The sequence below is a fragment of the Engraulis encrasicolus genome, chromosome 14 (genome assembly GCF_034702125.1).
Source record: "Engraulis encrasicolus isolate BLACKSEA-1 chromosome 14, IST_EnEncr_1.0, whole genome shotgun sequence".
NCBI lineage: Eukaryota > Metazoa > Chordata > Actinopteri > Clupeiformes > Engraulidae > Engraulis > Engraulis encrasicolus.
The window spans coordinates 8,830,043-8,845,040 of NC_085870.1; the positions used below are offsets into that span (position 1 = coordinate 8,830,043).

The 14,998-nt window shown below is 45.6% G+C and overlaps 1 protein-coding gene across 1 annotated transcript in view; it reads left to right on the forward strand.

Annotated features, from left to right (window-relative positions):
- The first annotated feature begins 629 nt into the window (after positions 1-629).
- The window catches only part of igsf8 (immunoglobulin superfamily, member 8), a 29,582-nt gene continuing 15,213 nt past the window's right edge, over positions 630-14,998 (forward strand). The window contains exons 1-3 of the mRNA XM_063214877.1: positions 630-1,092; positions 8,165-8,545; positions 11,274-11,741. Of these exons, the coding sequence (XP_063070947.1) occupies positions 1,053-1,092; positions 8,165-8,545; positions 11,274-11,741 (889 nt within the window). The 5' untranslated portion in view covers positions 630-1,052. The remainder of the gene's footprint in view (positions 1,093-8,164; positions 8,546-11,273; positions 11,742-14,998) is intronic.

The following is a 14,998-nucleotide window of genomic DNA, read 5'->3' on the forward strand; positions in this document are numbered from 1 at the left end:
GTCACAATGACAATGGGGGTTGGAGTTTCTTAGGTGGGCTCTCACTTCACTTCACCTCACTTTCACTTTATCATTTGATCAATGTCTACTACTACTTAGCTATTGCTTTATTATCACTGTATTGTGGCATAAGGAAAATAAACAAAATTGGGGCCAGCCCAGAGAACAACTTAAACTTACATTATTCTGCTGTACAAAATGGGCAACAAAGACAGGCTTTCCTCTGGGAATGACATCTGAATGAATCTGAATTGGGATGCACAGTGTGTCATGTATATGCACGGGACACAATATGTCTCATTTGTATTTTCCCCAATTCACACGACACAGACAAGTGAGAAGAATGAACAGCGTTTAGCAAGAAACTATAGTAAAGGCAAGGAGGAGGGGTTGGCCTAGATTTCTGACGTCGGCGTGAGAATTTGTGGTGTTCTATTCAGCGCTTCGTAGCGCATTGAGCTCTTATTGGTTTCTCTCAAACGCGATTGTTCTCAGCCCAATCAGATATCCGCCTGGTGTTTTCAAACTGACATGGCCACTGATAATGCCTTCTCCTTCCCTCCGCCTGGGGGGTGTAAAGAACTAACCGCCGCCCTCCTCCTCCTCCACTCGCCAGCATCGTGTAATGACAATGTGGAGCTGTGTTATTACAACCTGAAAGGTGCGAATTGGGCGAGTACTAAATTATAGCGCGTAACCTATGCTAATGCTTTGAGTAGACAGGAGTGATACGGGTAGTAGACCATGTTTGGGTGTTGCTTAGACCTGGGGAGAGGAGCAGTGCTTTGAAACATCCACCGCTCTCTCAGTCACGTTATGACAATCATTTGTGGTTAGCCAGCTGACGCGCGCGCCTTATCAGTCCGAAACCGTCTAAATTATTGGATTTGGGGGCACATTCCGGCTGAATTTAACCGTGCACTGTCTCATTTGGATGCTAGACGCAATTACCGAGGAATAATGTGTGATGTATTGAATCACAGCTCTGAACCGACAAGCTAGTGGCATCTGCAACCAATCACTTCTGGAACCGAAACGGGGCTTGTATCGGCATGGCACCGGGGAGGATAGCAATCGTCTGTTTACAGTGGGGTGAGTATTTACGCGTAATACCCTCAACGTTATCCATGGTCTATGAAACCTTATGCTTATGAAAGCGGCCAATACAGCGAGCAGGCTGTCATGTTATCCCCGAAACCCACCATATGGGATTAGTGATTTCCTACCCCCAGTAGTGTTTGCATTGTAGCTTGGATACTAAGGGATGGGTACGAAGAATTCTTTCATTCATACCCTGCCGGTTAGCAATAAGCAAAATCAATAGAGTATCAGACCTTAAACTTAGTATATCTATATACATATATTTATTTCATTAACAGGGGGAGTATTGCTTGTCTGCGATGAAATGAAAACGGAGGATGCTCAACCAAGATTCAAAATGGACATCATCATATTTTTAAGCATCACTTCCCCCTCGCTCTGCTTGCGTGTGAAACTAGCTTGGCTATATTCTCAGTAGCCCACGCCACTACTACTATTACCAACCAAGCCTCTCGTTAATTATTGCTTGATCCGCTTAGGCTGTGTCCCAGACTCCCATGTCATTATCTCCGGGTGTGTCTGAATGAACCCAAAGCCGAGTTCTCGCCTGACCAGTTTAGTGAGGAAAGACAGGAAAGTTTGGCAACATGGTAGAGAAAACCTCTCCTCTCTTCTGAGCCAGTGACAGTCGGTGTGAGTCAGAAGCGGTTTGTCACTGACTGTCACCCTCATCAGGTGTGTCAGGTAGGCTTGTCCGGACTGTGTCAAGGTGATTGCCTATTCGTCATGTCATGGCGGATATAAGCCAGGTGAATGATGGGTCGCTGGGTTGCTGCAGGGGTTCCATTCCTGATCATGACGTCTGACAAAGCTACATTGAGCAAGTGGTTTCGGTTGTCATTTAAGAAGGAGTCTGGTTTCTCCATGTGAACAAGCCTCAATTACCCACCAAAACCAAAGTGCCTGACTCAAAATATCCATATAGCCAACCGGTGTCATTGGGGTGTCATGTCATACCAGGAAGCTAATGTCTGTCTGGCACTGACTGTACGCCCATCTACATTTTCCATGTACAGGGAAGTGACAGCCAGACACAATTGAATTTAGTTTACTGGATTCATGGTTGAACACATCATATTATGCAGGGTACTTCCTGTATCTAAACATTCTGCACCAGTTTAATTCAACTAAATGACAGACACTGTGTCTACTGCCATGGTAACAACACAGTCGACTGCTCTACTGCCCTTGGCTTTGGAGCAGGCCAGCCTATCCTGATGCCATTGATTGGTGCAGAAAAACACACTTGGTAGCCGTCCCACATTTGGCCTGTTTACAAGATATAGTCACTGACATAACAGCTTTAGTGTTTAAATATGAAATATTCTTGAGTGTGTTTGCTTTTACGTTGGGAGAGCCAGCTGCCTGTCTGTTTACACGATAGATCGTCACTGGGACACGTTGCAGCCTTAGTGTTTAGATAGTAGAACATTTGTCATTTTTTGCTGAAAGTTAGAGAGCTAGCTCACTATTCAGTACCTACACTCCTCACGTCAAGCTCACCAACAGTCCAGACAAATCCAAGTGAGTTTTATGAACCAGGCATCAATGTCAATGTCTCTCACTGACCTTAGTGACTTTCTGAGTTCACTACTGTTTGACTACTGTCACTGTCATGGCAAGCTTGGGGCAGGCGTGGCCTAACAGTCAGGGAGTTGATATTTCAATCTAGGGGTTGTAGGTTCAAATCACACCTGACCTCTCCCTACACTTGCATCCATGGCTGAAGTGCCCTTGAGCAAGGCACCTAACCCCACATTGTAATTGGGACTGTAACCAATATCCTGAAAAATAGTAAATGTAAGTCGCTCTGTATAAAAGCGTCGGCTAAATGAAATGTAATGTAATGTAAAAGAAAACAAAACAAAAAACCCCCCAAAAACAAAAACAAAAAACATGGAAACCATTCAGCTAAATATAGTTCTGTACAATATTCATGACTGTGAATACATTTCAAGTAACTTGTCGGAATGTGCCCAAACCACATTGCTGATCGGCGTCATTATACAGGCATAACACAGCTACAACAGCCACTTTGAGTATTCTTTTTGAAATATGTTTGGGCTTTTTTGCCTTTATTGTATGATAGGACAGGGAACATATTGACAGGAAGCGAGTGGGGAGAGAGAGACGGGGAAGAGTCGGCAAATGACCTTGGGTTGGAATCGAACCCAGGTCGCCGCCGGTGTAGCAGTCGAATGCCCAGCCGATTGAGCCACGGCTGGGCACATTCTGAGTATTCGGTAACACTTTATTTTAGGGATACGTCTGTTAGCACTAATACATACAATGTTCCTGTATAAGTAACTTGTAAGGCATGTACAAAGCAAAATCGAACATTTGTTAGGCATGTATTCGCAAATGTCTTGTTCATGCACAATAAGGGATTTATTACCAATTTAACCTTAGTAAGGACCTAGTAGGCCTTAGCGTTTGCTTAGTACATGCCTTACAAGTTACTTATGCAGGCATTAACATTGTATGTATTCGTGCTTATAGATGTATCCCTAAAATAAAGTGTTACAAAGTATTCTTAGAATAGGGGCAGCTTACGTTCACCTATACTGTCTGACATGATAACCCATTGCAAACAGTTAACTAAGTGGTGGTTTTCATGCATTAAATAGGCGGACCGTTCCAGTGGGAAACTTATACTTAACACTTGGAACTAGATTCGGGGTCTTGGCTCCTGGACGTTGCAATGAATTATGTATATTGAGATACGAGGGAAAAAAATCTGGACAGTCCTCAGCGCTTTGGCACAGCGAAGTGGAAAAAGCACTTTGTAAAGCAGTCACATCACTTAACACTATACAACGCACACAGCAAAGTTTAGATGCCCTTACAAAAACAGTGTGTGTGTGTGTGTGTGTGTGTGTGTGTGTGTGTGTGTGTGTGTGTGTGTGTGTGTGTGTGTGTGTGTGTGTGTGTGTGTGTGTGTGTGTGTGTGTGTGGAGATAAATAGATGTATGGCAAATTGCCCAGGTATCTTGCTTTTGGATTATGCTTGTGAAAAAGTGTGGGTTCATTCCCAAAGTGGCATGGACATGTCCCCACTGTCCACACTTAAAAGTACACGTGTGTGTGTGTGTTTGCGTTTGTGTGTGTCTGTGTGTGTGTTTGCGTGTGTGTGTGTGTGTGTGTGTGTGTGTGTGTGTGTGTGTGTGTGTGTGTGTGTGTGTGTGTGTGTGTTTGCGCTTGTGTGTTTGTGTGTGTGTGTGTGTGTGTGTGTGTGTGTGTGTGTGTGTGTGTGTGTGTGTGTGTGTGTGTGTGTGTGTGTGTGTGTGTGTGTGTGTGGAGATAAATTGATGTATGGCAAATTGCCCAGGTATCTTGCTTTTGCATTATGTTTGTGAAAAAGTGTGGGTTCATTCCCAAAGTGGCATGGACATGTCCCCACTGTCCACACCTAAAAGTACACGTGTGTGTGTGTGTGTGTGTGTGTGTGTGTGTGTGTGTGTGTGTGTGTGGTTTTTGAGTTTAGCTATTAATGCTGTTATGACACTCACCGCTGGCTTGTTTGAAATGTTTGTTTAGCTTCACGGCTGGCCGAGTGGCCATCATAAACCAACACTAAGCAGCTCTTTTGTTCAGCCACCCCACAAATCGAAGGCGGAACTAGTCTCTCATACAGTCGACAGGACTTTGCGGTTGGGCTGGGCGATATGGAAAAAAAACTATGAAATGTAATTAAATGATATTCAATTGTATAAAATTGATATAATTACTATCATGATATAAACGATATAGGAGAAAGGTCACGATATACACTTTTATATCACGATAACAATATATATCGTCATATTACCCAGCCCTATGTATATGCATAGCAAAGTCAGAAGTACCTTTCACCACTATGTATTAGTCTTTTTCCTGTTTCACAAAGGTAGGCAGCAGCCTGACATAGCCATGCAATGATTTTACATTCAAGTAGTATGCACTACAGCCCTTCATATATACATTTCAAATAGGGTGGTATGGGTATGGTATCGGCCGATACTGCACAGCCAGGTATGGGGTATCGGGGCCAAAAAATTGTATCGGTGCAACACTATCAGTCACCCCACAAATCGAAGACGGAACTAGTCTCCCTTACAGTAGACAGGACTTTGCGGTTATGTACTATATGCATAGCAAAGTCAGAAGTACCTTTCACCACTACAAGCTGATATGCCACTGAAGTGAGTTTGGAAACATTGCAAGCTTGAAAATGATACAATGATACAATGATACCTGTTGGTATATCATGGTGATGTTCAATCAAGTTGGTAGGAAGGGTTTAACTTTTAAATGCTGCTACAGGGGTGGCTCTGAATGTTCCACTTCTGTTACTACGTCTTCATGCAGTCTGCTCATACATGGCTTATTGATCTGTTTGGAATAACCAGGTTTTCCGGCCAGATATTGACTGCTGTGTTGAATGTACTGTTTGTATGAATACATGACACACCAATTACAATGTGAGTGTGTGTGTGTTTGCGTTTGTGTGTGTGTGTTTGCGTTTGTGTGTGTGTGTGTGGTTTTTGAGTTTAGCTATTAATGCTGTTATGACACTCACCACAGGCTTGTTTGAAATGTTTGTTTAGCTTCATAAACCAACACTAAGTAGCTCTCTTCTTCAGCCACTAGTGTTGCACCGATACCGATACCAGTATCGGTGGATCGGTGGATCGGTACTAAAATGGTGGTATCGGCATCGGCTAGTACCAACAAATAGGGCACCGATACCATTTACAGATGCTTGCATGACACTTAAACAGCCTTGAAATTAGTTATTTCATAGAGGTATTTAATACAAAGTATAAAAAGTTTTGCTGGATTCACTTTGTATTAGTCTTTTTCCTGTTTCACAAAGGTAGGCAGCAGCCTGACATAGCCATGCAATGATTTTACATCCAAGTAGTATGCACTACAGCCCTTCATATATACATTTCAAATAGGGTGGTATGGGTATGGTATCGGTATCGGCCGATACTGCACAGCCAGGTATGGGGTATCGGGGCCAAAAAATTGTATCGGTGCAACACTATCAGTCACCCCACAAATCGAAGACGGAACTAGTCTCCCTTACAGTAGACAGGACTTTGCGGTTATATACTATATGCATAGCAAAGTCAGAAGTACCTTTCACCACTACAAGCTGATATGCCACTGAAGTGAGTTTGGAAACATTGCAAGCTTGAAAGTAGAGATGTACAGGATCCGAGATCCGGTTCCGGATCCGGCAGGATAATAGGGTTTTTCAGACTATCCGGATCCGGCAGGATCTTAAGCAGTGGATCCGGTATCCGGCAGTTACCTACAAATCAGGATCTGGTGCATCTCTAGCCTAGGTTTTTCAGTCAGTCTTTCACAACCCCAATTGCTGCATGGAGTGAAAGAACGTTGGAAGCGGCCAGTGCAGGCAGAGTGGCAGTAAGCCAATGAGTCTAAAAAATAGTTTGAGCCAACTTAATAAAAAGGGCCCACGTGTGCGAATAGGCTATGTGTTTCAACCCTTTCGTAGGATCCGGTATCCGGTTCCGGATCCGGCAGGATCTTAAGCAGTGGATCCGGTATCCGGCAGGATCCTAAAAATCAGGATCCGGTGCATCTCTACTTGAAAATGATACAATGATACGTGTTGGTGTATCTCATGGTGATGTTCAATCAAGTTGGTAGGAAGGGTTTTAAATGCTGCTACAGGGGTGGCTCTGAATGTTCCATTTCTGTTACTACGTCTTCATGCAGTCTGCTCATACATGGTCTATTGATCTGTTTGGAATAACCGGGTTTTCTGCGCCGATATTGACTAGTGTGTTGTATGTACTGTTTGTACTTGTTTCTGATGAATATATGACAAACCATTTACAATGAACTATGGAAGGGTTAGATTGCCTGGTAATCACCAGACCTAATGACAAGTGAGATAAGGTCTGCAGACCTGCCTACTGTAAATCCTATAGGGTGGGTTTAGATGGATTGGAGGGGATCTTGCAGGGTGAGGATCTTGGTTTTAGTAGTGGCACATGAGGGCATGGGTTCAGGTCTATTTCCCTACTCAGGGGTGGAGAACCGTTTTCATTCGAGGGCCACTTCAAGTTTTATAAAGTCCTCCAAGGGCAGTGCTATGAACACCAACCAGGATTTCCCCCTGCACTTTAGGCCTATATTGAAGGCGGCCACCTTTACAACAGACCCCACCTTCACTACGTTCCCTGAAAATACAACTTAATTATGTTTCAAATTCAATTTCTAAGATCCCTTTACAAAACATTTCATATTTCATATGAAACTGAATAACATTACAATTATATTGGAAGCCAGATAAGGCGGCCTCAAGGGTCGTCAACGGTCCTCGAGACATAGGTTCCCCACCCCTTCCCTACATGGACTCTGACACTAGCCTGGTCCTGACCATCCCATAATACTACCATTTCATTTCGTATTCATGGTGTGCCATTTGTTTGCTCTGAAGCGATGGCAAGAAGCAGGAAGTTTGCACTCAGTTATGGTTTGAAATGATTGGACACCTCTCACCCAATCGCCAGCAGTTACTCAACAGCAACATAGCGCAGACCAATGGCTCTGGCGCAGATGTGTACGTCATTGTCACGAGAGTCCTCCCCCTTTCGCCCCCACGTGGGGCGCTTATTCGCTTATTGGCTGTTTTCTGGGGGGGTGTTGCGATCAAAATCCTACTGCTCCAGGCACTCCACAGAGAAGCACGGCCAGACTCGTAGTGGAGCCAATCCTTTGTCGGAAGTACGCAGGATGGCTCGCGAGGCTACTCTGACACAGCCAGCTTGCTCCAACTTCCTGGTTGCATACCCATTTTCAGCCTTTGTCCAATCATATCTGAGCCCTCTCTATGGCCCTGTCCATATGACCAATCAGAGCATTCCCAAAAGTGATTTTAAAAGTCATAAAGTAGTAATGACACATTAATGACCTCTTCCACTTTTTCTTTCTTTTTTATCTATCTATCTATCTATCTATCTATCTATCTATCTATCTATCTATCTATCTATCTATCTATCTATCTATCTATCTATCTATCTATCTATCCATCCCCCTCCCACAGTGATCCACAGTGCGCTGTGTCGCGAGGTGATCGTCCCCAGTGGCCCGCTGTACCGCGTGGCCGGTTTCCCCCTGACGCTGCCGTGTGCCGTCACGGGCTACGAGGGCCCGCGCACGCAGGACTTTGAGTGGTTCCAGTACCGGCAGGACACGGGCGGCCACCAGATCGGGGTGGTGTCCACGCGGGACCAGGACTTCCCCTACGCCCCCTTCCAGGGCCGGGTGCGCTCGGGGGAGATCCGCGTGGAGAGGGACTCGGGCGACCGCTCTCGGCTGGTGGTGCAGCGGCTGCGGCCCGACGACCAGGGACGCTTCGAGTGCTACACGCCCAGCACCGACACGCGCTACCAGGGCAACTACAGCGCCTCGGTGGTGGTGAAAGGTATAGGCCGCCCGGGGCTTCCTCTTATCCAGTGGCATGCACAGACATTATGGATGCATTGGGTGCTATGTTATGTTGTATTATGTTATATTATATTGTATTCTATTGTGTTGAGAGCCATAAGTACCAGATAAAGACATAGCCATTACAATGTTGGTGAAAGTAAGGTTATAACATAGGCTCTGCATTAAGGGGTTCAACCTCAAACATTTCCTTATGATCATGTTGACATGTACCACAACACATCAAAGGCAGGGCGGGTTTCTTCTTAGCCATCTGCTCCATACAAATCAGTGTGGAGACATTCAAATATATGCAAAGTGTTGGATGGATGGATGGAAGGGCTTTGGCTGCTGTGGTTGTTATGTTACTCTATGATGTCATTGCTAAACATGTGTTGCTTCTGCTCCTGTGTGCTTACTCACTATAACAACACACAGTTTTTATCTATTAGTACTTAAATCCACGTAGAGTGTCTCCTAACAGTCTGGACTCATAGTAAACCACTGCTTAAATACTGTATGTTGTGTACATGTAATTTCTGTAGTGTTGTCGAGTTTGTCTAAAGAAACATCATCTATGGCAATATTTGCATTACAATATGATTTATGATGGTTATAATATTTCAATGAATGAATGTTGAATTACGAACATTCACTTCAGTATTCGGAGTTAAGAGGAGGCAATTCTCTACACTTCTGACTCCCAGTACCTTGGAAAACAACAGCCAGCTACACTTAGTTAGATTGCTCCTTAGATTGCTCCTTAGACTGCTCCGCAAGGTTGTGTTCTCAGCCCCCTGCTGTTCACGCTGCTGACACATGACTGCACAACGACCCACAGCACTAACCATCTAGTGAAGTTTGCGGATGATACAACACTGGTGGGCCTCATCACTAAGGGCGATGAGACCCACTACAGAGAAGAAGTAGACCTGCTGGCCAGATGGTGCAAAGACAACAACCTCCTGCTGAATGTCAACAAGACCAAGGAGATTGTTGTCAACTTTCAGAGGGTCCAAAAACAACTGCCACCACTGACCATCGACGGTGATGCTGTGGAGAGAGTGAGCAGCACCAAGTTCCTTGGAGTGCACATCAGCGACGACCTCTCTTGGACCACCAACACTACATCACTGGCGAAGAAGGCCCATCAGCGTCTCTACTTCTTGCGCAAACTAAAGAAGGCAAGTGCTACACCCTCCATCATGACAACATTCTACAGAGGAACCATAGAGAGCGTCGTGTCTAGCTGCATCACAGTGTGGGGAGGAAGCTGCACGGAGAAAAACAGGAAGACACTCCAGCGTGTTGTGAACACAGCGAAGAAGATCATTGGAGTACCACTCCCCTCCCTGCAGGACATTTACACCGCACGCCTCACCCGAAAAGCACTGATGATCATCAAAGACACAAGCCACCCTGCACACAAACTGTTCAGCCTCCTGCCCTCTGGAAAGAGGTACAGGCGCCTCCGTTCCCGTACCACCAGGCTTGCAAGCAGCACGATGCATCAAGCAATCAAGATACTTAACACTCAACCCACTCTCCCTTCACTGTCAGCCTCTAGCCAGCCAGGCCACTGACAACGCTCCCCCCCCTCATCCCCACCACCATATCTGCGACTGAACATTCCACCTGCACTACTACATCTGTGACTGAACTTTCAACCTGCACTAACTCAAAACATACACATGCACACACACACACACACACACACACACACACACACACACACACACACACACACACACACACACACACACACACACACACACACACACACACACACACACACAAGCACACTGCACTTTCTGCACTAAACCCAAACATACACACACTGACACACAACTCATACTCACACACATACACACACACACACACACACACACACACACATACACAGGTACACACACACAGACGCACACCGCACTTTCTACCTGCACTAAACACACACACACACACACACACACACACACACACACACACACACACACACACACACACACACACACACACGCACACACGCACACAAAACACATACAAAACACACACACACACATACTGCTGCTGGTGTATTTAATAAAAACCTTTTTTTAATTATTTATTTCTTCAAATGCTACTATTACTATGTCAGAACGCTATAAAGGACTTTTAGAAAAAAGAACAACAAAATACCTCCTCTTAATGTATGTTCTCTACAAGTCTTCTGTTGTCCAGTCTTGCACTTTAAATGTCTGTATGAGCAATGTCTACGTCCATACTGTCTATGTCCATGTATGAGTACTGTCTATGTCTATACTGTATATGTCCTTACCTAGATTAGTCTATGTCTGCATGGGAGAGCAAGAAACGCAATTTCAAATTCTTTGTATGACCAGTGCATGTAAAGAAATTGACAATAAACTTGACTTGACTAAATGGCATTAATGAGATTAAATAGATTGTCCTGGTGGTGTTTTATACTGTCTTCATCCACTTAATCCCCTCCCTCTATCTTATTTATGTCTCCTCTCTCTCTCTCTCTCTCTCTCTCTCTCTCTCTCTCTCTCTCTCTCTCTCTCTCTCTCTCTCTCTCTGTGTCTCTATATATCTCTGGCCCTCTCTCCTTGTCTGTCTATATTTCTCACTTTCTTTCTCTCTCTCTCTCTCTCTCTCTCTCCCTCTCTCTCTCTCTCTCTCTCTCTCTCCCCCCCCCTCTCTCTCTTTCTTTCTCTCTCTCATGGCAGTCATCCCCGACACCCTCCTCATCAGCCACCCGCGCACCTTGGGCAGCCAGCCAATGACGGAGGGCTCGGAGCTGCAGCTCACGTGCAAAGCCGCCGCCCAGTCCAGCCAGCACACGCACGTGTCCGTCACCTTCGGGGTGCGCGGGGGGGCGGGAGCCGCGCTGGGGCCCCCGGGGGCCCAGGGCCACACCTTGCGGGAGATCATCTCCGTGGACCGCTCGCTGGCCGTGCTGCCGGGTCGCAGGGGCTCGTACGAGAAGCGTTACGCGGCCGGCGAGATCTCGGTGGAGAAGAGGGCGGGGGACAGCAGCGGCGACCTGTACGTCATGACACTGCGCGCCGTCACCCCCGAGGACTCGGGCGCGTACTTCTGCGAGGCGGCCCAGTGGATCCAGGACCCCGACATGTCCTGGCAGAGGATCGCCCAGCGGACCCTGGAGCTGGGCAACCTGACCGTGCAGCCCCTGGGTAGGTGGAACCACACTACACTAGTCTATAGTGCACTACACTACACTACATTACATTACTACACTACACCACACAACACTACTCTACACAGAGGACCCTGGAGCTGGGCAACCTGACCGTGCAGCCCCTGGGTAGGTGGAACCACACTACACTAGACTATAGTACACTATGCTACACTACACCATATTACAATACACTACACTACACAGTACACCACACTATATTATGCTACCCAGAGGACCCTGGAGCTGGGCAACCTGACCGTGCAGCCCCTGGGTAGGTGGAACCACACTACACTAGTCTATACTGCCGTGCAAAACAAGAACGCAGTAACTCAAAATGGTCGATTTTTTTTTTATATCGGAAATGGGTTTTAAACTACCTCATTTGTCTTGTGTCAAAAAATGGTGGTCCAACACCGTCCCATTTTGGAGAAAACTCATTTTGAAAGTGCAAAAATGACCAAAAAAAAGTTACTGCTTGTTGTATTTAAAGGTTATGTCGTACAAAACAAAAACGCAGTAAGTCGGCGAGTTACTGCTGCACGTTCCAATGGGACTGGTTTGGGAGTAGACAGTAATACCAGCCAAGAACGCAGTAACTCCTGCAGTAACTCCATTTCGTGGCAGTAATACCAGCCAAGAACGCAGTAACTCTGTTTTTTGTGGCAAAAAGACACATAAATGTTGTTTTTTTGGGTTTTTTTGTGTGCATTAAATTTCTATCCTAAACAAGCATTACCAGGAAGTGTCACCACCAATTTACCGACAACACAGTTGTCGCGCCATATGGGAAACTTTGAAGCCTTTTTTCTCAGTTTGCCGTTTTCAGAGTTACTGCGTTCTTAGATTGTAGGGCAGTATAGTACACTACACTACACTACACTACACTATATTACACTATACTGGACTACACTACGCTATACTACTACATTACACAACCCTGCACCACTCTACACTACACTATGCTACCCAGAGGACCCTGGAGCTGGGCAACCTGACGGTGCAGCCCCTGGGTAGGTGGAATCGCACTACACTATAGTGCACTACACTACACTACACTATACTGGACTGGACACTACACTACACAGTACACCACACTATATTATGCTACCCAGAGGACCCTGGAGCTGGGCAACCTGACGGTGCAGCCCCTGGGTAGGTGGAACCGCACTACACTAGACTATGCTACACTACACTACACTACTACACTACACTTGGACTTTACTACACTGCATTACATTAAACTATACTGGACAACACTACACTATACTACACTACATTACACTACACTGCACCACACTGTATTACAGTATGCTAGAGGACCCTGGAGCTGGGCAACCTGACCGTGCAGCCCCTAGGTAGGTGGAACCACACTGCACTAGACGATAGTATACTACGCTACACTACACTATATTACACTATACTGGACTACACTACGCTATACTACTACATTACACAACCTACTACTACACTACAGTACACCTGGAGCTGGGCAACCTGACCGTGCAGCCTCTGGGTAGGTGGAACCACACTACACTAGACTATAGTACACTACACTACACTATGCCGTACGTATGGAATAGCGGACGACGAGGTGTCCCGATATCAAGGGAAATAATGGACGAGGCGGAGCGTTCTAAACAGCCCGACGGCGCAGCCGAAGGGCTGTTCGCTTCGCCAAGTCCATTTTCCCTTGATATCGGGACACCTCGAAGGCCGCTATTCCGCTTATCACCCGGTTACCAGCATTGAAGTATTAATTTATTAATATCTTTATCTAAGGCTTCGTGAGAAAGTAGATTCACCACTGCGCTTGGTACGTTGCCATGGACACCACTTCCTAATCTAGTGAGACGCGCCTCTATCGGAGGCATGTAAGGACGCGCGCAGAATGTTGGTGACTTGACAACCAAATGCGATAGAATTGACGACTGGGTTTTTGACTTGACAACCAGATGCGATAGAATTAGTAACGGGGTCTTGACTAGACAACCAGATGCGATAGAACTAACGACGCGGTCTTGACTAGACAACCAGATGCGATAGAACTAGTAACGGCACTTCGCCAGAAAGTTAGAGAAGAAGCAACTTGGACGCCCGCATGACATCATAGGTGTCCTGCTACCGGGGAATAAAGGACACCTGCTCAGCCAATCAGAAGACGTTGCGTCTGCTCACTGGGTGATAAATTACATTACATTACACCATACTACGCTATAGCACACTACACTATAGTACACTACACTATACCACACAATACTGCACTATGCTACTGCAGTACTACACATTACACCACACTACAGTACACTACACTGCTCTGTTCTGCACTACTCCACACTACGCTACACAAGACTACCCCAATCCACTTCAGACCACATCATACCACTCACTGACTACACTATATTACACTACACTAGTTATCTATCAGACTGCAGCACATCAGGCTTCACCACACAGAGTTGTAGTATGAGGAGAAGTACTCTTGCGGATGTAATTACAACACCAGTAGTATGATATTACATACTTGCTGCTATATAACATCATAGTGCTCTTGGCTGTGATTACATTTGTAAGAGTCATTATGGTAGCACTTTATTTTAGGGATACATCTATAAGCACTAATACATACAATGTTAATGCCTACATAAGTAACTTGTAAGGCATGTACTAAGCAAACGCTAAGGCCTACTAGGTCCTTACTAAGGTTAAATTGGTAATAAATCCCTTATTGTGCATGAACAAGACATTTGCGAATACATGCCTAACAAATGTTTGATTTTGCTTTGTACATGCCTTACATGTTACTTATACAGGTGCATTGTATGTATTAGTGCTAATAGATGTATCCCTAAAACAAAGTGTTACCGTCATTCCACTTTATACAACTTGCAGTACTAGATCACTCCATGATCCACTGCACCAGACTGTGCGACGTGGACGCCGGTAATGGGCTTGTGCTCAATGTGCTTTTCCATCCAGCTCTCCCCTTTTCTCTGGAGAGAGGGAAATGGATTTCTCTGACACACATTTTGGCCATTTCCGCAGCAAATGAGACACAGAGTCGTGTTGTTTGTTTGCTCATAGAGGACACAGACCTCTCCCACTGAGTGCCTCTGTGCTGTTTGCGCGTGTGTGTGTGTGTGTGTGTGTGTGTGTGTGTGTGCGTGTACATGTGTGTTTGTGTGCACTGCTATATTGGTTTCTGTGTGTATGTTTGTGTGTGTGTGTGTGTGTGTGTGTGTGTGTGTGTGTGTG